Source organism: Oncorhynchus kisutch, linkage group LG11 (assembly GCF_002021735.2).
Source record: "Oncorhynchus kisutch isolate 150728-3 linkage group LG11, Okis_V2, whole genome shotgun sequence".
Lineage (NCBI taxonomy): Eukaryota > Metazoa > Chordata > Actinopteri > Salmoniformes > Salmonidae > Oncorhynchus > Oncorhynchus kisutch.
The window spans coordinates 17,789,198-17,817,038 of NC_034184.2; the positions used below are offsets into that span (position 1 = coordinate 17,789,198).

At 42.0% G+C, this 27,841-nt stretch overlaps 1 protein-coding gene across 1 annotated transcript in view; it reads left to right on the forward strand.

Moving 5' to 3' along the window:
• Window positions 1–20,248, forward strand: part of gpr142 (G protein-coupled receptor 142) — a 54,249-nt gene extending 34,001 nt beyond the window's left edge. The window contains 4 exon segments of the mRNA XM_031836491.1: window positions 14,788–14,948; window positions 16,694–16,851; window positions 17,177–17,839; window positions 17,841–20,248. Of these exon segments, the coding sequence (XP_031692351.1) occupies window positions 14,788–14,948; window positions 16,694–16,851; window positions 17,177–17,839; window positions 17,841–17,990 (1,132 nt within the window). The 3' untranslated portion in view covers window positions 17,991–20,248.
• Window positions 20,249–27,841: the final 7,593 nt, after the last annotated feature.

Consider the following 27,841-nt stretch of genomic DNA (forward strand, 5'->3'; position numbering starts at 1 on the left):
TATCTGTGGCCGCCTGCCCTGGAAATACAGGTCAGTTTCAGAGTTGTAAAATGTGAACAGCAGTGCTCCGACCAGTGTGTGCATGTGTGTGTGTGTGTGAGTGAGTGAGTGAGTGAGTGAGTGAGTGAGTGAGTGAGTGAGAGTGTCTAACTATGAACTGAAAGGAGTGAATTGAAGGCTTCTTTAACTGGCACATTATGGTGTCTAGTCAGCTTTTCCCTTTGTCCTCCTGTCACAACCAGCACTGTACTGTACGCAGCAGCCTTAGCTGCCAAAATGAAACCTGAACTCTCACCTCACTTTCCTCTCAAAAGGTGAAATATATTCTTCTCCTCTCCTTTCTATGATCTTCATCTGAAATGGTGAGATCACCGAAATGCACAATATCACTATGTTGACCGCACCAGCCGGCGTTCTGTCCTTGAGCCCTGCCCTAGCTATCTCTATCTCCCAGTCCCAGCCCGCGAGAAGAGCGCCCAGCAGGTGAACTGAAACTGCCCCTTTGCATGAATAATTGAGAAGACTGAGTGGAGCAGAGGGGCTAATCTAAAGATAGAGGTTATTTCAGCTCAAGGGTGGACACAAGATACCAAACCCCGCTCAGATCTAGCCTTGTCCCAGGACTGTTCATGCACAGCAAATCGGCCAGTGTTACCTAGTGTTGATTTTTCAGTGTAGCATTTCTATTGTTGATGCAGGAGTTAAATTAACTCTCTAAGAATGGAATTAGCACTCAATGGTGTAAAGGAACCTCAGTGTTGGTGTTAATAACCAATGTTGAGCAGACCTGGGCCAAAAATAGTTATATTTTGTAGTTTATTTGAAGATACCAACTTTTCAAATTCTCAAGGTAGTCGAATATAGTTTAGAAAGAGTTTCAACTACAAGGCAACTATTTTATTTGCTATTCAAATACGGGTTTCAGAAAAACAAATCATATTTGAAAGTATTTTGAATACCTCTCAGAAAACCAAATCATTTTTGAAGCTATTTGAATATATACAAATTATTTGACGCCCAAAAAATATTTACTCGATGGCTGCCAAATATTAAATGAAGAACTAAAAACTACAACACTTAGTTTAATTAGTCTAAATCTATGATCATAAGCACATGGTTTGGAGGGCACTTAGATATGAATCTTAATCTTAAAGGTATAATTAAATACATGAGGAACATGGCATCACCTCAACATGAGAGTAGACCACCTTTGCAGCTTCAAAATGATGTAACACGTATTTTTTTCTTAATAAGTGAGACATAAGGTAATACTACATATATAGAAGAACTTGATGTCAAGTGTTACCGTAACTTTGTGATCATTACAATAGAAACATTGTTCCATAGGACTTTGGCAATTGCTTTATAATTGCAACATAATGGAGTTATTACATACGTTTTGTGGATTATAATTACCTAAGGCAATTCAACTCAAACATTTCAGTAACAGGGTGTAAAAAATCTAACTGGCTGATTAGTTTAGAAAAATGTATGTTTATTTATGTTTGTGTAGCACAAGATTAATCAATGTACAGTACATGCACAAACAAAGATGTTGAAACAAACCATTCCAACCAACATTGTGCTACTGCAGCCTGCAATTCATGTGGACATTCCTGCATTTGTGAAATTAATTATGCGAGAAATGGTGGTGGAATAGCCTACACGTGCCAAGACCAGAGCAGGAACATTTGCTATTTAAAGCCTTTAACAAAACTATCGGTAGAATTAAAAATGCGATGGAAACACATTGAACTTTATGTTACGGTTTTCTTCCGTCGAAGGAGAGTCGGACCAAAATGCAGGGTGGTAATTTTGATACATGTTTAATAAACGAATAAACACGATAATACAAAAACGGAACGTGAAAACCTATACAACCTATCTGGTGACAACTAACACAGAGACAGGAACAATCACCCACGAAACACTCAAAGAATATGGCTGGCTAAATATGGTTCCCAATCAGAGACAACGATAATCACCTGCCTCTAATTGAGAACCAATTAGACAGCCATAGACTATGATAGAAAACCCCACTAAGCCACAATCCCAAAACCTACGAAAAACCCCAATACATGACACACCACAAAATAAACCCATGTCACACCCTGGCCTGACCAAATAAATAAATAAAACACAAAAATACTAAGACCAGGGCGTGACACTTTAGATTTTTATTCAGTGTATGAAAACGTAAGTGAAACATTTGTTTTTGTGTACTCTGTCATCACACACTGACTTTAATCCGCAACAACTCCGTCTGTTGGAAACACACAACTGGTGTGAAAATGCACATACTTTCTTCAGGCAGATTTTAGAATATTCGCATGAAAATCTGTCCCCAATTGGATGGAAACCTAGCCAATGTTACCATTCACAACCCTCCTTTTACTTGTATCTTTGCACATCCTGCAAATCACCAGCAGAGGGCGACCATTTTGAATGCATTTTCACATTCACTCTGTTGGTAATGCTTATAAATTGGATCACAACTCCGATATTGTAACAGCTGTTGGAAGGAGTGGAGGACCAAGGTGTAGCGTGGTACGTGTTCATCTTTATTATTGGAACTGAACACTGATTAACCAAAATAACAAAGAGAATGAACAAAAACCGAAACAGTCCTGTCAGGTGCAGGAAGACACAAAACAGAAAACAACTACCCACAAAACCCATGTGGGAAAAAGCTACCTAAGTATGGTTCTCAATCAGAGACAACGATCGACAGCTGCCTCTGATTGAGAACCACACCGGCCAAACAACAAAGAAATACAAAACATAGGAACTGAACATAGAATTCCCACCCTAGTCACACCCTGGCCTAACCAAAATAGAGAATAAAAGCCTCTCTATGGCCAGAGCGTGACAGATATGCCTGTAGAATATATTATGTTCAACAATATATTTTAACACTTGCAAAATCAACATATTTATTTTCAATATAGTTTTTTTATAAATGAATGTAAAAAAAATAAGTAATTGAAATCCAAGTAGTACTCATTCTGTATTATAGAGCAAGTTAGTTCTTCTGAATGCAGGTTGTGAGTGAATAAAAAGTCCACTGTTGGATCTACCTGGATTCAATAAGAATCACTTTGAAAGACAGAATACTGTAACTTTCAGGCCTGATGTGGCCTGTAAACCAGAGGTTCCTAACACCTCTGTGTTAAGGTAAAACCTGGCCATCAAAGTAAGGACTTATGATATATGTATTGTCATAACAATTAATTTTAATGATAACATTCACCTACAGCAGGATCTCTTTTGGTGAAGTCCACAAGACTGAACATGAACAAATTCAACAAACATATCTCTGTCACTAACAACTACAGTCATGGGTGGTCACTCGAAAAGGTATACTGGGAAATGATATTGGAGCAGTGGCGATTTAACATTTAAATCTTGGTGGGGCATAAAAATCAATGCCAGCAAAGCCACAACACAACACTAAAGAATATATGAATTGCACTGTAACGGTGACAAACAGTGCCCAGAAACGGCCTATATAAACCTGTCCCAACAGCAGTCCCAACATCTTACAACTGCTAAACCTGGCTGTCAGCGGAGCCTTGTCTGGCAGCAAAACAGTTCATTCAACCTCATTTACTGCCTTTAAAAAAACCATAGCTGATATGGTTGACTTGCTTAAACAAATGTGGTTTCTACTGACAATTGAGATATACAAAGTATGGCATAAGGGGACGACAAGCGGATAAGAGGCAATCTGTCATTTTGATTAAGACATTAATGAGCGAGCTAGGACGGACATAGTCAATATACCTATTTGTTTAGCACTTTTGAAATGTACAGCGACATAATTCTGAACATGGGCCATTCTTACAATACTCTCCCTGTGCACCAAGTCAGAACCGTAGGATAAATAAAGGGGGCTTATAAGCAGACAATGAAAGCTCTTACAATATTCAATGATTACATTTCTCTAAAACAAGTTATAGGCTACATGTACACCCAGTCAGAACAGTAGGCAAAATTAAAATGGGTAAATAGACCAAATTATTAGGGTGAGGCACATGGGCTACGAAGATCTTACTACACAACATACACTAAGTATTGCTTTCTTAGCTACAGTATACATATCTCCCTGGCATATTACACCATTTATGCAGCAGCAAACAATACATTATTGAACAAGAAGGTGGCACGGCAGTCTTTCATGAGCAAATTTTATTGTCAAAGTCTGGCATTCTCTGGATTTATGGTGCAAAACAACTGGGAACTTGGAAAAAACAAGGTCGAATCATGATGATGTCATTGATTTTCAGGTCTTCGCTCTAGAAAAAGGCCGGATTTACAAATCCGAGTTAGATGACCATTCAAAATATATTTTGCCAGTCAGAGCTTGTTTATTCCCGACTTCCCAGTTGTCTTGAACTCACCGAAGTCAAGTTTTCGCAGATCCGAGTTAAGTTGTTTTGAGCTTGGCACAAATCATGCTTCATTGACAGCATGGCCAATGTTGAATGTTTATCATTTTAGACCTGGAATAGAGCCCCTTAATCCCATATTTGGGACCACACAGCCACTCCACTGAATAGCATGCTAGTGATTGCTTCGCAATGCTTGCAGTTAGCCACTGTCAGTGATTCCTTCCAAACCACTCATTGTTGAATTTGCGATTTCCTACTTGTTGTGTAATGTTTAGGTCCAATGGCCAATGAGCACCAATATGTTTTATCTAGAATTTCGCTTCATTATTTATCTTCATATGACAAGGATTAAAAAGTATTTGCCAGTAGATTGTCAACTTGATTCATGATGATGACTCCTAGCTACTGTACATATAATGTGATTTGGCGTCATTTTATCTGTGCCCAATGACCTTGAGCCTTTTTGGATGGGAACTTCTAATGTAACTATGGCAGCACCCAAAGGGCTAGAATTTTCTAGCTCTACCCTTGGACTTGGCGATGACATAATGGCCGCATGAGTGACAGATCACTGAGCCAATCACGGCGCAACGCTCCATTTTTTCTGCTGGCTTGCCCCACCACCATAGAAAGCACTGAGCTAGGCTGAAACACCTGCATTTTGGAGCTGCCTTACTCAAGAAAACAAGAAAGAGACCATGTTTGTATGCAGCTTTATTAACTCAATGATATATATATATATATATATATATATATATATTTTTTTTTACAATGTTTGTAAACTGATATGTGACACGTATTAATGCCAAAATGACATGCAAAATAGGCTCTGCCCCACCTGTCCTGAATGACGGGTTGCCACTGTATTGGAGGCATGGCTTGTTGGGGGTGTGGCTTTCAATATGTTATTTTTGGCACCCTGTGAATGGAAGTGTTGTACCAGTTTAAGTGATATACTTACATACGGGCATGTGGCAATAAAAACTTTTATTGTATTGTCCTTAACCCAACACTGAGTGAGTGACCTTGTCAAGAGATATGTACCTTTTGGTGTCATGGTGAAAAATACTACATGAAGTGTTATTGCATAACACCATTGGTGTTAACTATATACCCTTTCTAGTGTTAAAAATACTATATGAGGTTGTTGTGTCTTTACTATCATTAAATTGAAGACTTATAGTTTTATCAAAGATTCTCTGTAATTAGTTATTACGCAATTAGACTGATTAATCATGTAACTGTAATGAACTAGGAAGTCGGGGCACCAAGGAAAATATTCAGATTACAAAGTTATCATTTCCTAAAATAACTTTTCAGATATTTTCATATCTGATCAATAGTCTTCTGATTAATTAATTATTTACTTTACCTCACGTTAGTCTCATTCCAAACGTCATAAATGGTTGGTTATCTGCATGAACCCAGTCTTCACTATGAGTCATCCATGCATCAATTGTCTAAAAATCATTTATTTATTACTAACTAAGTAATTCACAGAAATGCATAAACAAACCACCAAGGTAAATATGGTTACACGACATTATAGGAGAATGTGCCCCAGTGTACTCTGCCTCTTATACTGTGTGGCCATGTGGCTTGCTATACCCAAAGAGGGCAACATCATGACAAGGTGTTATTCATCAAACTGAAAGTGTTAGTTCCGTAACTGACTAAGTGTAACAGCGTCTGCACTAAGCACAGTGTTAATTTAACACTCAAAAGTGTGGACCCATATGGACACTGGAGAATTTGCTCTGTGTTGTCTTGCCAGCTCCTACAGTGGGGCAAAAAAGTATTTAGTCAGCCACCAATTGTGCAAGTTCTCCCACTTAAAAAGATGAGAGAGGCCTGTAATTTTCATCATAGGTACACTTCAACTATGGCATCCAAAATCCTGAAAATCACATTGTAGGATTTTTTACGAATTTATTTGCAAATTATGGTGGAAAATAAGTATTTGGTCACCTACAAACAAGCAAGATTTCTGGCTCTCACAGACCTGTAACTTCTTCTTTAAGAGGCTCCTCTGTCCTCCACTCATTACCTGTATTAATGGCACCTGTTTGAACTTGTTATCAGTTTAAAAGACACCTGTCCACAACCTCAAACAGTCACACTCCAAACTCCACTATGGCCAAGACCAAAGAGCTGTCAAAGGACACCAGAAACAAAATTGTAGACCTGCACCAGGCTGGGAAGACTGAATCTGCAATAGGTAAGCAGCTTGGTTTGAAGAAATCAACTGTGGGAGCAATTATTAGGAAATGGAAGACATACAAGACCACTGATAATCTCCCTCGATCTGGGGCTCCACGCAAGATCTCACCCTGTGGGGTCAAATTTATCACAAGAACGGTAAGTAAAAATCCCAGAACCACACGGAGGAACCTAGTGAATGACCTGCAGAGAGCTGGGACCAAAGTAACAAAGCCTACCATCAGTAACACACTACGCCGCCAGGGACTGAAATCCTGCAGTGCCAGACTTGTCCCCCTGCTTAAGCCAGTACATGTCCAGGCCCGTCTGAAGTTTACTAGAGAGCATTTGGATGATCCAGAAGAAGATTGGGAGAATGTCATATGGTCAGATGAAACCAAAATATAACTTTTTGGTAAAAACTCAACTCGTCGTGTTTGGAGGACAAAGAATTGCATCCAAATGCTTGAATTTGCAGAAAACGTTTGACCTCTGTCATTGCCAACAAAGGGTATATAACAAAGTATTGAGATAAACTTTTGTTATTGACCAAATAGTTATTTTCCACCATAAATAAATTCATTAAAAATCCTACAATGTGATTTTCTGGATTTTCTTTCTCATTTTGTCTGTCATAGTTGAAGTGTACCTATGATGTAAATTACAGGCCTCTCTCATCTTTTTAAGTGGGAGAACCTGCACAATTGGTGGCTGACTAAATACTTTTTTGCCCCACTGTATATGGTCATCGATGGCATGGGTCGTTGGGACCAGGCTACCTTTGCTCCACTGACAGGCACTCCATCCCCCACTGTTCATCTGGATGGAGCTGAACCCCAGGGCAGCCCTTTCCTTTATTATAATAGTGCCTGAATACAGTCCCATACACTACAGGCATTTGCATATGAGACCCTGCATGGGTTGGGTAGTGGCTATTAATTTGGTTGTCTTGAATGAGGCGTTTTCCTCATTTGCACATAGATTTCCACAGAGACCTTTGTCTCGGCTCAGGCTGATGCTTTGCTGGCAAACCAGCCTGGTGGGAATGGAGATTGTCTATGAGTATATCAGATCTATACAATATGACTATATTTCCCCTGGGTAGCAATACTTTAATGGTGGTGTAGGCTTTACAGACTGCTGCTGAAGAGCAGTATGGTGTCGTTGCTCTAACACCAATTAAGGTGGGGACAGTCATTCTCAGTGGAGACAGAGCAGCGAGCCATTAATCCACAGTCCAATCCCACCCTCAGCATGTGTAGCCTCTCTGGGACACATAATTTCTGTCAAGGATCCTGAATCCACTGGGGGAAACCTTACAGTTGGAGGACCATGACTTTGACCTAGCACAAGAAGGACTGTCCCAATGTTCAATGTCTCAGGCTGTACATTGACTACTAACCTTATAGTAAGTAGTCAATAACTTGGTACAGAATGTCTCAGGCATACGGTCTTATCGTTGACTATATATGCTGACTACTGTAATAAAGAACATCTTGCTAAAAAAACTAATGTCCTTCCAGGAATCTAAACATTCACAGCTGCCTCTTGTAATAAGGGAGTAGTAGTATGAAAAATAGTGTGAATATAGTGTGAATAATAAAAATCCATATGCAGGCATCTTTTTGTGTCTGCACTTTCTATTGACATTGAGGATTTGAATCAAAACCAATATCAATGGCTGGACTTGGATTTGTATATAGTGGAATACTTTTCTGTGGATAATTCTACCTCTTATAGACAATGTTGTATTACAGAGAGGATAGCAGGTTTGTTGACTCGCGACTGCTAGCTGGTGTAGTCATTGTCACTCTATCATACTAGAGACGAAGTAGAGAAATGTGTTTCTCTCATCACTATAATTTTTCTCAGAGCTTGTCCTAAGATGAGCATCCAAAACAGCAACCTATGCTCTACTTTTGACCAGAGCCCATAGCATTGTAAACACAGTAAGAAAAGAGGGTTCCTTTAAGGGTTGCTTTGGAAGGGTGATTTTTCTATGTGGAACCATAATGATTCAAAGAACACTGAACCCTTCAATGGTTTTTTGCAGTTCAAAAAAACTTTCTTTCCTCTATTTGAATATGTAGTTGTTTTTTTTTCGCACAGCTCATTTTGTGCAACCATGAGTGAGGGTTGTTCCAGTTTATCTAATCTGTTGTGTTATGCCATGACATGTTACAGTGGGGCAAAAAAGTAATTAGTCAGCCACCAATTGTGCAGGTTCTCCCACTTAAAAAGATGAGAGAGGCCTGTAATTTTCATCATAGGTACACTTAAACTATGACAGACAAAATGAGGGAAAAAAATCCAGAAAATCACATTGTAGGATTTTTTATGAATTTATTTGCAAATTATGGTGGAAAATAAGTATTTGGTCAATAACAAAAGTTTCTCAATACTTTGTTATATACCCTTTGTTTGCAATGACAGAGGTCAAACGTTTTCTGTAAGTTTTCACAAGGTTTTCACACACTGTTGCTGGTATTTCGGCCCATTCCTCCATGCAGATCTCCTCTAGAGCAGTGATGTTTTGGGGCTGTTGCTGGGCAACACGGACTTTCAACTCCCTCCAAAGATTTTCCATGGGGTTGAGATCTGGAGACTGGCTAGGCCACTCCAGGACCTTGAAATGCTTCTTACGAAGCCACTCCTTCGTTGCCCGGGCGGTGTGTTTGGGATCATTGTCATGCTGAAAGACCTAGCCACGTTTCATCTTCAATGCCCTTGCTGATGGTAGGCTTTGTTACTTTGGTCCCAGCTCTCTGCAGGTCATTCACTAGGTCCCCCCGTGTGGTTCTGGGATTTTTGCTTACCGGTCTTGTGATCATTTTGCCCCCACGGGGTGAGATCTTGCGTGGAGCCCCAGATCGAGGGAGATTATCAGTGGTCTTGTATGTCATCCATTTCCTAATAATTGCTCCCACAGTTGATTTCTTCAAACCAAGCTGCTTACCTATTGTAGATTCAGTCTTCCCAGCCTGGTGCAGGTCTACAATTTTGTTTCTGGTGTCCTTTGACAGCTCTTTGGTCTTGGCCATAGTGGAGTTTGGAGTGTGACTGTTTGAGGTTGTGGACAGGTGTCTTTTAAACTGATAACAAGTCCAAACAGGTGCCATTAATACAGGTAATGAGTGGAGGACAGAGGAGCCTCTTAAAGAAGAAGTTACAGGTCTGTGAGAACCATAAATCTTGCTTGTTTGTAGGTGACCAAATACTTATTTTCCACCATAATTTGCAAATAAATTCATTAAAAATCCTACAATGTGATTTTCAGGATTTGTTTTTTGCCATTTTGTATGCCATAGTTGAAGTGTACCTATGTTGAAAATTACAGGCCTCTCTCATCTTTTTAAGTGGGAGAACTTGCACAATTGGTGGTTGACTAAATACGTTTTTTTGCCCCACTGTAAATATGATGATGACCAGTGATGGTATGGCCTTGTGTCATTTGAGAACTTTTGTCTACATCAGTTTTACATTTCTCCTCAGGAACCCTCAGCTGTTCCAGAGGTAGCTCACTTGATTCAACTTGTCAATAATAACACCTATAGAATTTTGACAATATAATATGTCTAACCGGGGAAAAAATGACCCTACATGGTTCTTCATATGGTTCCTTGTAGAACCTTTGAGATTGACAAATGTTCTTTAAATAATCATTATCCATAAAGGTTCTATAAGGAACCATTGAAAGTGGTTGTATACAGCACCAAAAAGGGTTGTAACTATAGCGGAACTCTTTTTGGTGCTATATACAGTAGAACCTTTTTTAATAGTTATCTTTAGAAGCTTAGGAAAGGGTTACTAAATAAAGATAAAGATATTGACGGAGTGGAGCACAGCGGAGTAAACAGACATTATAATAAAGAATTCATTACAACATATTTCACTGGTAGATTACAAGGGCTGGAAATGGATAAGAAGTGGAATACTGTTAAAACAGAAAGATTCGTTCCAAAGACAGCACCATCAGGCTTACAGGCATACAGCTGGCTGGTTGTTTGCTGTACCGGCAGGACAGAACAGCGGTGTCTGGTAAGACAAGGGGCGGCAGACAGTTTTTTTTGTAAATAACAGCTGGTGCACGATATCTAAGGAAGTCTTGAGGTTTTGCTCATTTTAGGAAGAGTATCTCATGATAAGCTGTAGACCACACGATCTACCTAGAGAGTTTTCATCTGTATTTTTCGTAGCTGTCTACATACCACCACAGACTGATGCTGGCACTAAGACCACACTGAATGAGCTGTATTCCACCATAAGCAAACAGGAAAACACTCACCCAGAGGCGGCACTCCTAGTAGCCAGGGACTTTAATGCAGGGAAACTTAAATCCGTCTTAGCAAATTTCTATCAGCACATTAAATGGGGGGGAAGAAACTCTGGACCACCTTTACTCCACACACAGAAACACATACGAAGCTGTCCCTCGCCCTCCATTAGGCAAATCTGACCATCATTTTATCCTCCTGATTCCTTCTAGGCAGAGTTGCAAAGAAAAAAGCCATATCTCAGACTGGCCAATAAAAATAAAAGATTAAGATGGGCAAAAAACACAGACACTGGACCGAGGAACTTTGCCTAGAAGGCCAGCATCCCGGAGTCACCTCTTCACTGTTGACATTGAGACAGCTGTTTTGAGGGTACAATTTAATGAAGCTGCCAGTTGAAGACTTGTGAGATGTCTGTTTCTCAAACTAGACACTCTAATGTACTTGTGCTCTTGCTCAGTTATGCACCGGGGCCTCCCACTCTTTCTATTCTGGTTAGAGCCAGTTTGCGCTATTCAGTGAAGGGAGTAGTGCATAGCGTTGTACGAGATCTTCAGTTTCTTTCCAATTTCTCACATGGAATAGCCTTAATTTCTCAGAACAAGAATAGACTGACGAGATTCAGAAGAAAGGCCTTTGTTTCTGGACACTTTGAGCCTGTAATCAAACCCACAAATGCTGATGCTCCAGATACTCAACTAGTCTAAAGAAGGCCCGTTTTCAGTTTTCAGCTGTGCTAACATAATTGCAAAAGGGTTTTCTAAGGATCATTTAGCCTTTTATAATTATAAACTTGGATTAGCTAACACAACATGCCATTCGAACACAAGAGTGATGGTTGCTGATAATGGGCCTCTGTACGCCTATGTAGATATTCCATACAAAATCAGCCGTTTCCAGCTACAATAGTCATTTACAACATTAACAACGTCTACACTGTATTTCTGATACATGTTTTGTTATTTTAATGGACCAAAAATGTGCTTTTCTTATATACATAAATACAGTGGGGCAAAAAAAGTATTTAGTCAGCCACCAATTGTGCAAGTTCTCCCACTTAAAAAGATGAGAGAGGCATGTAATTTACATCACAGGTAAACTTCAACGAAGACAGACAAAATGAGAAAAAAAATCCAGAAAATCACATTGTAGGATTTTTAATGAATTTATTTGCAAATTATGGTGGAAGATAAGTATTTGGTCAATAACAAAAGTTTATCTCAATACTTTGTTATATACCCTTTGTTGGCAATGACAGAGGTCAAAAGTTTTCTGTAAGTCTTCACAAGGTTTTCACACACTGTTGCTGGTATTTTGGCCCATTCCTCCATGCACATCTCCTCTAGAGCAGTGATGTTTTGGGGCTGTTGCTGGGCATCACGGACTTTCAACTCCCTCCAAAGATTTTCTATGGGGTTGAGATCTGGAGACTGGCTAGGCCACTCCAGGACCTTGAAATGCTTCTTACGAAGCCACTCCTTCGTTGCCCGGGCGGTGTGTTTGGGATCATTGTCATGCTGAAAGACCAAGCCACGTTTCATCTTCAATGCCCTTGCTGATGGAAGGAGGTTTTCATTCAAAATCTCACGATGCATGGCCCAATTCATTCTTTCCTTTACATGGATCAGTCATCCTGGTCCCTTTGCAGAAAAACAGCCCCAAAGAATGATGTTTCCACCCCCATGCTTCACAGTAGGTATGGTGTTCTTTGGATGCAACTCAGCATTCTTTGTCCTCCAAACACGACGAGTTGAGTTTTTACCAAGAAGTTATATTTTGGTTTCATCTGACCATATGACATTCTCCCAATCTTCTTCTGGATCATCCAAATGCTCTCTAGCAAACTTCAGACGGGCCTGGACATGTACTGGCTTAAGCAGGGGGACACGTCTGGCACTGCAGGATTTCAGTCCCTGGCGGCGTCGTGTGTTACTGATGGTAGGCTTTGTTACTTTGGTCCCAGCTCTCTGCAGGTCATTCACTAGGTCCCCCCGTGTGGTTCTGGGATTTTTGCTCACCATTCTTATGATCATTTTGACCCCACGGGGTGAGATCTTGCGTGGAGCCCCAGATCAAAGTAGATTATCAGTGGGCTTGTATGTCTTCCATTTCCTAATAATTGCCTGGTGCAGGTCTACAATTTTGTTTCTGGTGTCTTTTGACAGCTCTTTGGTCTTGGCCATAGTGGAGTTTGGAGTGTGACTGTTTGAGGTTGTGGACAGGTGTCTTTTATACTGATAAGAAGTTCAAAGAGGTGCCATTAATACAGGTAACAAGTGGAGGACAGAGGAGCCTCTTAAAGAAGAAGTTACAGGTCTGTGAGAGCCAGAAATCTTGCTTGTTTGTAGGTGACCAAATACTTATTTTCCACCATAATTTGCAAATAAATTCGTAAAAAATCCTACAATGTGATTTTCAGGATTTTGGATGCCATAGTTGAAGTGTACCTATGATGAAAATTACAGGCCTCTCTCATCTTTTTAAGTGGGAGAACTTGCACAATTGGTGGCTGACTAAATACTTTTTTGCCGCACTGTATTTATATATATATATGTTTTTAAACTGCATTGTTGGTTAGGGGCTCGTAAGTAAGCATTTCACAGTGCCTTGACATGACCTTGGTCGTTCTCCTGGAAGAGAGAGGGAAATATTTGAAGGGAGGGTGGGAAATGGGAAGAGAGGGAGGAAACGAGATGGAGAGACAAAGAGATGGAGGGAGGGAGGGAGATATAACTATAACTATAAAATAACCATAAAACTATAGAAAACCCAAAACCTAAAGAAACCCAGACAATGATAGCTGATTACATATAAATACAGCTGAAATTTCACGTGACTTATCAAATTGTATTTGATTTGATTTGATTCACCTGGTCAGTCAATGGCTGCATTCCAAACACTTAACCGACACACCCTCTCTTCTCTCAGCCCTCAAATTCAGTGAGCACTTCTGATGACGTATCATGACGTCTGATGAGTTTATATATATGTATATGCAGTACCAGTAAAAAGTTTGGAAACACCTACTTATTCAAGGGTTTTTCTTATTTTTTTTACTATTTTCTACATTGGAGAATGATAGTGAAGACATCAACACTATTATTCTACAATGAAGAAAAACCCTTGAATGAGTAGGTGTGTCCAAACCTTTGACTGGTACTGTATACTGAGTGTGATCTTCACGGATGAATCCCGTTTTCAACTGTACCGGGCAGATGGCAGGCAGTGTGTATGGTGTCATGTGGGCGAGCGGTTTGCTGATGTCAACGTTGTGAACAGAGTGCCCCATGGTGAGATTATAGTATGGCAGTCATAAACTACATACAACAACCACAAATCAATTTTATTGATGGCAATTGGAATGCATAGAGATACCATGACGAGATCCTGAGGCCTATTGTCTTGAGGCCATTCATCCGCGGCATCACCTCATATTTCAGCATTATAATGCACAGCCCCATGTCACTAGGATCTGTACACAATTCCTGGAAGCTGAAAATGTCCCAGTTCTTCCATGGCCTGCATACTCACCATACATGTCACCACCCATTGAGCATGTTTGGAAAGCTCTAGATCAACGTGTACGACAGAGTTTTGCAGTTCCCGCCAATATCCAGCAACTTTGCAGATGCATATCTGTATTCCCAGTCATGTCAAATCCATAGATTATTGCCTAATGAATTCATTTCAGTTGATAGATTTCCTTATATGTAACTCAGTAAAATTGTAGAAATTGTTGCATGTTGCATTTATATATTTTTTCAGTGTAATTTTATAGTTATTTTATAGTTATAGTTTTATGGTTATTTTATAGTTATAGTTATATCTCCCTCCCTCCCTCCATCTCTTTGTCTCTCCATCTCCCTTCCTCCCTCTCTTCCCATTTCCCACCCTCCCTTCAAATCTTTCCCTCTCTCTTCCAGGAGAACGACCAAGGTCATGTTTGATTGGCCCAACATAACAGTGCCCAGCTCTTCAGAGCAGGGTCTGAAACCAGGAGACGGGGATCTGCAGAGGTCTACATGTGTCCTGGGCTTCTTCCCTGTCATCTATTATAGCTCCCTCCTCTGTGTGGGAGTACCAGGTACATGCATACATACAGTACACACACACATGCAGTCTCCAAAATGAACACTCCAACATTCCTGACCAACAAGACAAAACAACAGTCACATTAATGGATTGTGTTCAGTTCAAGTAAACTGTGTTGTCAGTGTTGTTGTGGGGCTACAACATTTGCAGACGTGCCGATCCCAGTGATGTGCTATTGATCCAACATAGGCAGGGATGGTTGTAGGGAGGGAGGGGAAGCAGGAGACTAGAGGGCTCATCTGAGATCAGCCGCCTGCATTCCCTCACTCTGAATCCTCCAGCTGACCTTTTGGCACTAATTACTCCCAGTGGGGATTGAGTGGCCTGTGGGTGGGAGCGGAGGGCTGAAGACAGATGTGCACCAATTGTTTTTAGTGGGAATATCGTGCTATTGACAAGTTGCCGAAAAGAAACCCAGACAATGATAGCTGATTACATATGAATACAGCTGAAATCTATGCAGCTACTGTATGTCACACTACTGGAAAAACACACACATACACATACACAGACACAGACACATATACACAGACACTGCAGCCAGGCTATAAAAAAAGGGACTCTTGGAAATACTATCTGCTTCCTGAGAACAAATATCTCCCTCCTCCATAGAATATCTTCCGGTAATACCTCATGAGCCAAGTAGACTATATGTATAAATGTATGTGGACACCCCTTGAAATTAGTAGATTCAACTATTTCAGCCACACCCATTGCTGACAGGTGTATAATATCGAGCACACGGCCATGCAATCTCCATAGACAAACATTGGCAGTAAAATGGCCTTACTGAAGAGCTCAGTGACTTTCAACGTGGCACCGTCATAGGATGCCACCTTTCCAACAAATCTGTTTGTCAAATTTCTGACCTGCTAGAGCTGCCCCGGTCAACTGCAAGTGCTGTTATTTTTAAGTGGAAATGTCTAGGAGCAGCATTGGCTCAGCCGCGAAGTGACAGACCACATAAGCTCACAGAACTGGACCGTCGAGTGTTGAAGCGCATTGTGCGTAAAAATCGTTTGTCCTTGGTTGCAACAGTCACTACCGAGTTCCAAACTGCCTCTGAAAGCAACGTCAGCACAATAACTGTTTGTAGGAAGCTCCATGAAATGGGTTTCCATGGTCAAGCAGCCGCACACAACACTAAGATCACCATGTGCAATGCGAGTTGGCTGGAGTGGTGTAAAGCTTGCCGCCATTGGACAGGGGCTGTTTTTCATGTTTCTGTGTAGGCCTCTTAGTTTCAGTCAAGGGAAATCTTAATGCTTCAGCATACAATAAGACGATTCTGTGCTTCCAACTTTGTGGCAACAGTTTGGAGGCCCTTTCCTGTTTCAGCATTACAATGTGGTCCACGCAGGAATGGTTTGTCGAAATCAGTGTGGAAGAACTTCACTGGCCTGCACAGAGCCCTGACCTCAACCCCATCGAACACCTTCGGGATTAATTATATTAATGCCCATGATTTTGGAAGGAGATGTTTGATAAGCAGGTGTCCACATACTTTTGGTCATGTAGTGTATAATGAACTTCAAATGGTGTTTAAATAAATGTTCTCTCTCTATCGCTCTCTTACTCACTCTCCCTCCCCTCTCTCCCCCTTCCCCCTCTCCTTCTCCACCCTGCCCTCTCTCTATCCCCCACCCTCTCTCTGCCTCCCCTCTCTCCCTCCTCCCTCTCTCTGCCTCCCCACTCCCGCCCTGCCTCTCTCCACTCCCTCCCCCTTCAATCTATCAGTAAACATATTGACTGCAGTGGCTCTATCCCGGCTGGCAGCCCGTACTAAGAAGGCTATGCATGTGTACCTGCTGGCTCTGACAGGCTCTGACATCCTCTCCCAGCTCTTCATTATCTTCGTGGGCTTTCTGCTAGAAACAGCTGTGTTCCACCGTGAAGTAGGTACAGTAGTCCAGTGGTTAAGGAGGTGGACGTATAGCTAAAGGATTGCCAGCTCAAAACCCTGACAGTGCACTGAAAAAAAGTGGGCACAATTAGGTTGAGAAATGAGCAAAGAACAACATTTTATTGTTTGTTGTAATGAATGGACGATAAAGGTGTAGTGATCTGTTTTGGGAGAAGTTTGAATTCTAATCGACCTGCCTACATGTTGTTTAAAGTACAGTAGATCAACGTTATCGTTTTGCTGTTATTGTGAATTTCCTTTCTCTTTGTCCTGACTTCTCACAAAAAATGAAATTTTTGTGTTTAATTGTATTCTAGGTCCCCACCCTCCTCCTGCGCTCAGTTAGCATGGCAGAGTTTGCTGCCAACCACGCCTCTATCTGGGCCACCGTACCCCTAACCGTGGACCGCTACGTGGCACTGTGCCATCCGCTCCTCCACCGCCAGATCAGCTACCCGGCACGAGCGCGGCGGATTATCACCATCGTCTTTTTCCTGGCGCTGTTGTCAGGCATACCCTTCTTCTGGTGGTCTGACATGTGGCGCGTCGCCCGCCCGCCCACCTCCCTGGACTCTGCCCTCATATGGACACACGTGATGATAATCTACTTCCTGCCGTGTAGCATCTTCCTGGTTCTGAACTTGCTGATCATTCGCCGGCTGCAGGCGCGGCAGAGACAGGTCCCGTGCCAGGAGGAGCGTGGTGGTAGCGGGGCCCGAGTGGCCCCGCAGCGGCGCCTGGGTAAGAGCACTGCCATGCTGCTCGCCATTACCTCCGCGTTCGCCATCCTTTGGGCCCCCAGGACTATAGTGGTCATCTATCATCTATACGTGTCCTCGGTCCACAAGAACTGGCGGGTCCACCTTGCCTATGACCTGTCTAACATGCTGGCCATGCTCAACACTGCAGTCAACTTCTTCCTCTACTGTTTTGTCAGTAAGCCATTCAGAGCGTCCGTGAGGGATGTTCTGTTGCTCAGGGGGGGGTCCGTTGTACCACCGAAGGATTATCCACAACCAGCAGGCCCAAGACAAAGTCTCTACGTCCTTGCTGTCTAGCGGGACAAACGCTCACACCGAGACTACCAACCGCACCCCCCTAACACCCTGCAGGGCTAACGAGACCATGTGACCCTGACCTTGATCCTTAATCCTGAGATGAGACCCCTCTAATTGAGACAAACCCCCTCGTCCACCCCATCTCTCCATCCCCTCTATTATGCCATTCCTCCAGCCCATGAACAATGTGACTTCGACCTTAACTATGGGACCTCCCTAATTGAGACAAACCCTGTACCCTCTTCCCTCCTTCTCCTATTCCATGCCTCTATCCGTCCCCTCCATCCCCCCATTCCACTGTCCCCCCAACACCCCATCCCACAGACCAAGTGACCTTGAAGTTTAGACACCCCCTTAATTGAGACCAAACCCTCCACTCACCCCATCCCCTCATCCCACGAACCATGTGACCTTCACCCTGAGACCCCAGATCAACCCCCTTTACCCATCCTCTTATTGCCCCATCTCTCTATCCCTCCATCCCACCATCCATCCCCCTATCCCACGGTTGCCCTAAGCACTTATGACCTCTGAACCACAGAGAACCACAGAGTGCATTCCAGCCATGTTCCGTGGACAGCTGCCAATCACCCTTTGAAGTGAACATTCTCAAAGGGCCTTTTCCTGAACTGTTGTTGGACTCAAAACAAGCAGAATGTTTTCTGATTCAACATGTTATTTATTATGTCCAGCGGGAATCAGTTTAAAATGGCACAAAGTATTTATTTTTCGTTAGGGGGAAGATTTGGCTTGTGACATTACGAGTGCTTGGCTTGACTTTATGTTACTTTCCATATATGGAAGCTTGTTGTAATTATGTGACATGCTATTGTTTATATTGGTAAAAAGAATAATGCCATATGGACATTATTTGGTCTTATTGGCTGCAGATGAACATGGTGCTTTAGTTAACACATAGAGAGAAGAGACGCTGTGAAAAGAGATGATGCTTTCATCATGTGCATGCTACTTAAAGTGAATGGCTCATCTATCTATTTACACATTGAGCATAGCCTCACCATTTCCTCTCAGTTGTCTACAGGGGGACAGTTTAGTTCTATGTGAATCACTTTACAATAGAAGGAAATGCAAAATGCTCTTCCTTTACAGAACATAAGTTAAGTAATAGTAAGAGTGTATTTTCATATAGTGCATTATTCTTTACTATGGAGAGAACACTCCACATGCCTATTTGCCCAAATGACAGTGTGACAGGCTTGCTGAGCAGCACAACTGAACAAATCAAGCAAACAAATAGCATTAAGTACTTCATTTCAACAGTGAGAGCGAGGAGCAAACCACAGCTGTGGTTATTTTTCATGAAAATGCAAGTGGGTGGAGGTTTAAATGAATGCTTGCTGTAAGTGCCTAAAAGCCGCAGCAGGGGAAGAAGACCCTGTTCTACAAACACACTCCCCCTGTGGGCTTCAGCTCAGCTAGCTAAACAAATCTCACATCAGACTGACGGACGGCACACAGAAAGTACATTTTCCATCTGCTCCTGTGCATGCCCCTAGAAACATCAATAAGGCGATAAGGACAAATTCAAATGACAATTTTTAATATGAGATATTTCATCAATAAGGCATGAGACCCCTGTGTTTCATTGTAAATAGCACAGGGCTAAAGTGTCCTCCTGAAACATCCACACTTACTGACAAATTTGCACTATCGTGTGTAAATGGGATCAACAAGCACTTTGTGACATTAGTATTTGTTTGGAGCTGAGTGTTCTCTTCTCTATACATGCATCTAATTAATGACTGATGCAACAGTTGGCAAGTGCAATCTGTTGGTGTATTACTTTTTAATGCAATTAATTCATTTAGCCCCAAGAGTTGATGAACAATGTTTAGACTTTGATCTTGAAATAACCATTTAATCACGCACCTCTGGCTCATCAATTAGTCCTCAGTGAAAGGCTTTTAAATAAGGACATACTTTTCTGTCCTCCTCATAGCCATTGTATAACTGGTTTGAGAAGACGTGTCAACTACATAAGATAGTTCATTTGTTTGCACTAATAGGAGCAGGCAGTAAGAGAGAAGGACACATGTTTGTTGATTACATCTCCTGTGTTCCTCTGTAGCTCAGTTGGTAGAGCATAGTGCTTGTAATGTCAGAGTAGTGGGTTCAATTTCTGCAACCACCCATAGGTGAAATGTATGCACTTGTAAGTTGTTTTGGATAAAACCGACTGCTAAATGGCATATATTTTGTATTTTTTATACTTTGAGAGTAAGCTATTTGCCTACTTTATACACTTTTTTTGTGACATCCAATTGCGACCGTGTCTCATCGCTGCAACTCCCCAACGTGCTTGGGAGAGGCAAGGTCAAGTCAAGAAAAATATGACCCACCAAACCGCGCTCCTTAAAACCTGCCCGCTTAATCCAAAAGCAAACTGCACCAATGTCAGAGGAAATGCCATTCAACTGACAAGTGAGGTCCGCCTGCAGTTGCCCAGCCCACCACAAGGAGTTGCTAGAGTGCAAAGAGCCAAGTAAAGCCCCCCTGGCCAAGCCCTGTTCTAACCCAGATGACCCTGGGCCAATTGTGTGCCGCCCTATGGGACTCTCTGTCACAGCAGGTTATGACCCAGCCTGGGATTTAACCCAGGTCTATAGGGACACTTCAAGCACTGTGATGCAGTGCCTTAGACAGCTGCGCCACTCAGGAGTGTATAAAATACATTTTAAACACAGGAGGTTGGTGGCACCTCAATTGGGGAAGACGGGCTTGTGGTAATGGCTGTGGCGGAATAGGTGAAATGGTATCAAATGCATCAAACAAATGGTTTCCATGTGTTTGATGCCATTCCATTCGCTCAGTTGTGGACATTATTATGAGCCCTCCTCCCCTCAGCAGCCTTCACTCATTTTAAATCATGAACATGTGAAAGCACACTAAAATGACTACCTGCCCTGACAATTGTTATAACCTTAAGTCTTTCAGATGGCAGCCTAAATGCTCATTGTTCCCACTACAACTGGATCATTCCTTGCGGTTTAGTGTTTGTAAATAGCTAATGTGTGTTTTACTTTATTTCACCTTTATTTAACCAGGTAAGCTAGTTGAGAACAAGTTCTCATTTGCAACTGCGACCTGGCCAAAACAAAGCAGTTCGACACATACAACAACACAGAGTTACACATGGAATAAACAAACATACAATCAATAATAGAGTAGAAAGATATATATACAGCATGTGCAAATGAGGTAGGATAAGAGAGGTAAGGCAATAAATAGGTCATGGTGGCAAATTAATTACAATATAGCAATTAAACACTGGAATGATAGAATGTGCAGAAGATGTATGTGCAACTAGAGATACTGGGGTGCAAAGGAGCAAGATTAATACATAAATATAGTATGGGGATGAGGTAGATTGGATGGGCTAATTTACAGATGAGCTATGTACAGGTGGAGAGATCTGTGAGCTGCTCTGACAGCTGGTGCTTAAAGCTAGTGAGGGAGGTAAGAGTCTCCAGCTTTAGTGATTTTTGCAGTTCGTTCCAGTCATTGGCAGCAGAGAACTGGAAGGAGAGGCGGCCAAAGGAAGAATTGGCTTTGGGAGTGACCAGTGAGATATACCTGCTGGAGCGCATGCTACGGGTGGGTGTTGCTATGGTGACCAGTGAGCTGAGATAAGGCAGGGCTTTACCTAGCAGAGACTTGTAGATGATCTGGAGCCAGTGAGTTTGGCAACGAGTATGAAGCGAGGGCCAGCCAACGAGAGCGTACAGGTCGCAGTGGTGGGTAGTATATGGGGCTTTGGGGACAAAACGGATGGCACTGTGTTAGACTGCATGCAATTTGTTGAGTAGAGTGTTGGAGGCTGTTTTGTAAATGACATCGCCAAAGTCGAGGATCGGTAGGATGGTCAGTTTTACGAGGGTATGTTTGGCAGCATGAGTGAAGGATGCTTCGTTGCGAAATAGGAAGCCGATTCTAGATTTAATTTTGGATTGGAGATGTTTAATGTGAGTCTGAAAGGAGAGTTTACAGTCTAACCAGAACCTGGGTATTTGTAGTTGTCCACATATTCTAAGTGTGTGACCAGTTGGATGAGTAATCAACATACTATTATGTTTGATTTATTAGCATACATGTTATAATCATCATATTACCATACCAGTGCTCATGTATTATCATACATGAGCACAAGACCAACCAAACAAATACCAATCTCTGTGAATCTCTTTGAGCAGTACAGTCATATAATGTGATTGTACAGTGGTTGTTTAATACGCTATAGTATAGGGTTAAGCAAGTCAGTCATAAAATATAAAGGGGGTGTGGTATATGGCTAATATACCCTGGCTAAGGGCTGTTCTTATGCACAACACAACGCGGTGTGCCTGGATACAGCCCTATACCTCAAACTACGAGGTACCTTATTGCTATTATAAACTGGTTAGAAATGTAATTACAACAGTAAAAATAAAAGTTGTCTCATACCCGTGGTTTACGGTCTCATATACCATGGCTTTCAGCCAATCAGCATTCAGGGCTTAAACCACCCAGTTTATAGTACGATATACTACAGGGCTAAGCACAGTCATATAATGTGATTGTACAGTAGTTGTTTAATACAGTATACTATAGGGTTAAGCAGTACAGTCATATAATGTGATTGTAGTTTTTTGATATGTACAGTATGAAGTTCAATACCAGAGAAGCATAGAAATTAAGTTATTCTGTTTCATGTCTCCAAGTGCCACCAGCTCATCGTGTACCCCTCCACTGACAAGTATCTCTCTAATAGACAGTAACGCACTGTCCGTATTATTGGCCAACGTGCAATAGTTGGAAAACAAACTGGACGATCTACGATTAAGACTATCCTACCAACGGAACATTAAAAACTGTAATAGCTTATGTTTCACCAAGACGTGGCTGAAGGACAGCATGGATAAAATAGAGCTGGCTGGCTTCTCAGTGCATCGGCAGGACAGAGCAGCTACGTCTGGTAAAACGAGGGGCGAGGGTGTCAATTTGTCAATAATATTGCTCAAGGTATTGTAGAATACCTCATGATAAGCTGTAGACCACACTATCTACCAAGAGAGTTGTCATCTATACTATTTGTAGTCGTCTATTTACCACGACAAACCAATGCTGGCACTAAGACCACACTCAACGAGCTGTATAAGGTCATAAGCAAACAAGAAAATGCTCATCCAGAAGCGGCGCTCCTAGTAGCCGGGGACTTTAATGCAGGCAAACTTAAATCCGTTTGAACTCATTTCTACCAGCATGTTTAATGTGCAACCAGAGGGAAAAGAATCTAGACCTCCTTTACTCCACACATAGAGATGCATACAAAGCTTTCCCTCGCCCTCCAAATCTGAACATAATTCTATCCTCCTGATTCCTGCTTGCAAGCCTAAACTAAAGCAGAAAGTACCAGTGACTCGCTCAATAAGGAAGTGGTCAGATGATGCGGATGCTGTGCTACAGGACTGTTTTGCTAGCACAGATATGTCCCTGGATTCATCCAATGGCATTGAGGAGTACACCACCTTAGTCACCGGCTTCATCAATAAGTGCATCGACGATGTCATCCCCACAGTGACTGTACGTACATATCCCAACCAGAAGCCATGGATAACAGGCAACATCTTCACTGACATTTTCATTCTCTCCCTGGCCGAGTCTGTAATACCTACATGTTTCACACAGACCACCATAGTCACTGTGTCCAAGATAGTGAAGGTAACCTGCCTAAATGATTCCCGCCCCGTAGCACTCACGTTGGTAGCCATGAAGTGCTTTGAAAGGCTGGTCATGGCTCACATCAATCCCATCATTACGGGAACCCTAGACCCACTCCAATTTGCATATCACCTCAACAGATCCACAGATGATGCAATCGCAATCACACTCCACACTGCCCTTAACCACCTGGACAAAATGAACACCTATGTGAGAATGCTGTTCATTGTTCATTGTAGCCAAGCATGACTCCAACACCATCATTAAGTTTGCTGATGACACAACAGTGCCTGATCACCTACAACAATGAAACAGCCTATAGAGGGGAGGTCAGAGACTTGACAGTGTGGAGCCAGGACAACAACCTCTCCCTCAATGCGAGCAAGACAAAGGAGCTGTTCGTGGACTATAGGAAAAGGAGGGCCAAACATGCCCCAGGTAACATCGACGGGGTTGAAGTGGAGCGGTCGAGAGATTCAAGTTCCTTGGTGTCCACATCACCAATGAACTATCATGGTCCAAACACACCAAGACAGTTGTGAAGAGGGCATGACAATACCTTTTCTGAAAAGATTTGGCATGGTTCCCAAAATCCTCAAAAAGTTAAACTGCTGCACCATCTAGAGCATCCTGACCTGTTGCATCACCGCCTGGTATGCAACTGCTTGGTATCTGACCGTAAGACGCTACATAGGATAGTGTGTACAGCCCAGTACATCAGTGGGGCCAAGCTTCCTGACATCCAGGACCTATATACTAAGTGGTATCAGAGGAAGCCCCCCCCCTCTTTGTTTTTACAATGCTGCTACTCACTGTTTATCATCTATGCATAGTCACCTTTCAAATTACCTCAACCTACCTGTACCCCTGCACATTGACTTGGTATCTGTATCCCCTGTATATAGCCTCGTCTGTGTTATGTAATTTTCTTGTTACTTTGTGATTTGATTTGATTTTTTAAAACTTTAGTTTGTTTTGTAAATATTTTTTAACTCTATTTCTTGAACTGCATTGTTGGTTAAGGGCTTGTAAGTAAGAATTTCACGATAATGTCTAAACCTGTTGTAATCGGCGCATGTGACAAATAAAATGTGATTTGATTTTGATTTGCTTAGAGCTGTCCCCTCTGTGTGCAGCTGTGTGTGTCCATCCATCCATACTGAGTTCTAAGAGTCTCTCTATGTATTCATCCTGTTAGCTCAGAGGGTGCCCGGCCTCAGGCACAGCCACAGATGTTACCTCATGCAGCTGTGTGTTCATGTCGTCCTGCTAGTGACCATAGCATACTGACTTCTGAGAGTCAATCTATGTGTCCATTCTTCACCCAGCTAAGAGAGGGAGAGTGTGACAGCACTCGGAGGTGTCCACTCTGCTCTGTGTACAGCTGTCCATCTAACAATTCCCCCCATGTCTCCAGTGACCATAGCCTAACAGGTTGTAACTGGGTCGACCCCGGGGGGGACACACACAGTGGAGACGTCGGCGGTATCACGAGGGATCATGGGAGAAAACAGTTTAGAGTTTAAATGTTAACACGGTGGTGATATATCAGGGCAAGCTCTGATTAGTATCTTAATGGAGGCGCCGACACAGCTTTAGTGATGATGATTACGTCTGTGTCCCAAATGGAACGCACTAGGTAGTGCTCTTTATAGGGAGCAGGGTGCCATTTGGGATACAAGCAATGCTCCTTTATGGAGGAGGGGAGAGAAGAGGAGGAGGGAAGAGGAAGGGAGGGAGGGAGGGACATGGAAGAGGAAGGTTTTCCCCTCTTGCCACACGTCCCCAGCTCGTCTGTCTACCTGCTTATCATATGTTGTGTGCCTGCTCAGACACCTGTCTAGGCCAACTGCTATACACTCCACCCCCATCAGTGTGACCTGCTCTGCTCTCTACCAGCTGTTTATATCTCACAATGAGAACCACGGCATAGAAAACATGTTGGTTGTTGATTACAACTCTAAAGGAATGTTTCATCTCAATGTGCTCCCCATGCTCAGAAAGGGGGAATGTTAGGCTACTTTATTGTTCCCTGGGGTACAACAAGTTCAAACTACACATAAAGTACCTTTAGATGTACGCATATAATCTCATATGGTACAGTTCGCTAACTTTTAGGGTACATGGGGCAGATAATCTAGTATATGGTATATTTTCTGTACCCAATCATTTAGATATAAAGGTATAATCATCACACTATCACTTTAAAAGGGGTACGGGGAAGGTACATTTCTGTTTCCCCGGGGTGCAAGCATATTCTGTGTACCTCAAGGGTGCACTAATGATTCTTGACGGTTGTGATCTGTACCTTTGCTTAGCAGAAAAGCTCCAAATTTAGAATGTATTGAAGAAAGGTACATACTGTATGTGCCCAACCATAACGTACAATTATGAACTTTTGCTACTTTAATGGAACTAACGGCTTTGTCACCGTGGTTCTACCCTAAAAAGGTCATTTGTACCATAAGGTTCAGAGCAAATTGTCCAGTGTTACCTAGTGTGGATTTTTCAGTGTAACATTTCTAGTGTTGTTTTAAATGATTACTCAGTGGTGTAAAATAACCCCAGTGTTGGTGTTAATAACTAGAGTTGAGTGTGAGAGTGTGATGAAGTATGTTTTACTCCGTGGAGGGTAAAACAGTCCAATTAAAACCACGCCCATCATTATCATATTTCCCAGCATGATCTACTGCAGTTAGATTTTGTTTTTTAGGATTGTTTTTAATATCTGTGTTTTTACATGTTTCTTTTTTATTTAACCTTTATTTAACCAGGTAGGCAAGTTGAGAACAAGTTCTCATTTACAATTGCGACCTGGCAATGTACTTTAATTGATTGACTAATCTTATGCTACACAAAGATAAATACCATATATTTTTTCATAACTAATCCAATCAGTTATTTAGATTTATTGTACCTGATACTGAAATGGTTGCTCCAGTTTAAATGGTTTAGGTGGTCTCCTTTTTCAATGTTTCTAACCCTGGCAGTCTTTCTGAATGTAGTATGTGGGTGAATAAAACAATTCCATATGTTGGATGATCTAACTCTGACTGGAATCCAATGGGAATTAAACATCACTTTGCAAACCAGCATAATGTGATTTGCAGGTCTGATGTGGCCACTAAACCATGATCATGTAAACCTGACCTCTTGGTGTAATGGGTGTTTGTTTGACATTCATTCACTGGACCCAGATTTGAGTCCTAGTCAGGGCTACCCCCTGAATTTGCTGCATTGGTGTCAGGGATGTAGTGATGGGAAGTTCAGCTCTTTTTACTGACTCTGATCTTTTCAAACTCCTTCAGTCAAAGAACAAGTCTTTGAACTTGTTTCAGTAATGCCCAGAGCATGCAAGACCCCCTACCAGCGAACGATGAAGTGAAAACTCGAAAGAGTCATGATTCTACAAGCCTCTCGTTCACATGTCATTCACCATAAGGGGCTAATTGGAGCTGTCATTTGTTATGGGACTTATGAAAGTGTGCTTCAAGCAATGTACATTTGTGATTGCTACACATACAAAAAAATATTGTTTATTGATATCTTTGTAACAAGGTCTAGTTGTGGCAGCAACCGGATTAGAATGACTCTTGGCGGAATGACACTGCTTGACTGCAGCAAGGGAGATTAGCACGAAATCTTTTGCGTACTGACGCAGACCCCCAAATGATTTGTTCTCGAGTTTGAGTGTTGAGCAGAGGCAGCCTGTGTATGTTTTGGTTCTACAAAACTGTGTCCATCGTTGACACTGAATAATCAATTAATAGCATTCATTCTTTCACCATGTGGTCAATCTTCAGTTCAAAACAATTACTTTCTTGTCTAGGTCAGCCTGCAGCCTGATCTATTTTCCCTCGCACACATGATAAACAATTTCTGGTTGGATCACGTGTCCAGAGCAGCTGAGCCGGAGGAGTGCATATTAACCTTGCTGTAGAATTCCTTGAAACGACACACTCTGAAAAACTATTCATCCCTCTCGAGTCAATAAAAAAAGTCATTCAAAAATAACAAATCATTTGTGAACTGCACATCACTAGAGGTGTGTGTACATGTGAGGGACTTGGTATAGAGAAGCGGGTCATTATTGCCACTTAAAAGGAGCAAACGGCTTTGTCACTGTGGTGGTACCCTGAAAAGGCAAAATTGTACCTTTTCTAACATATATACCTGTGGAATATATGTAAGAAAGGTACAAACTGG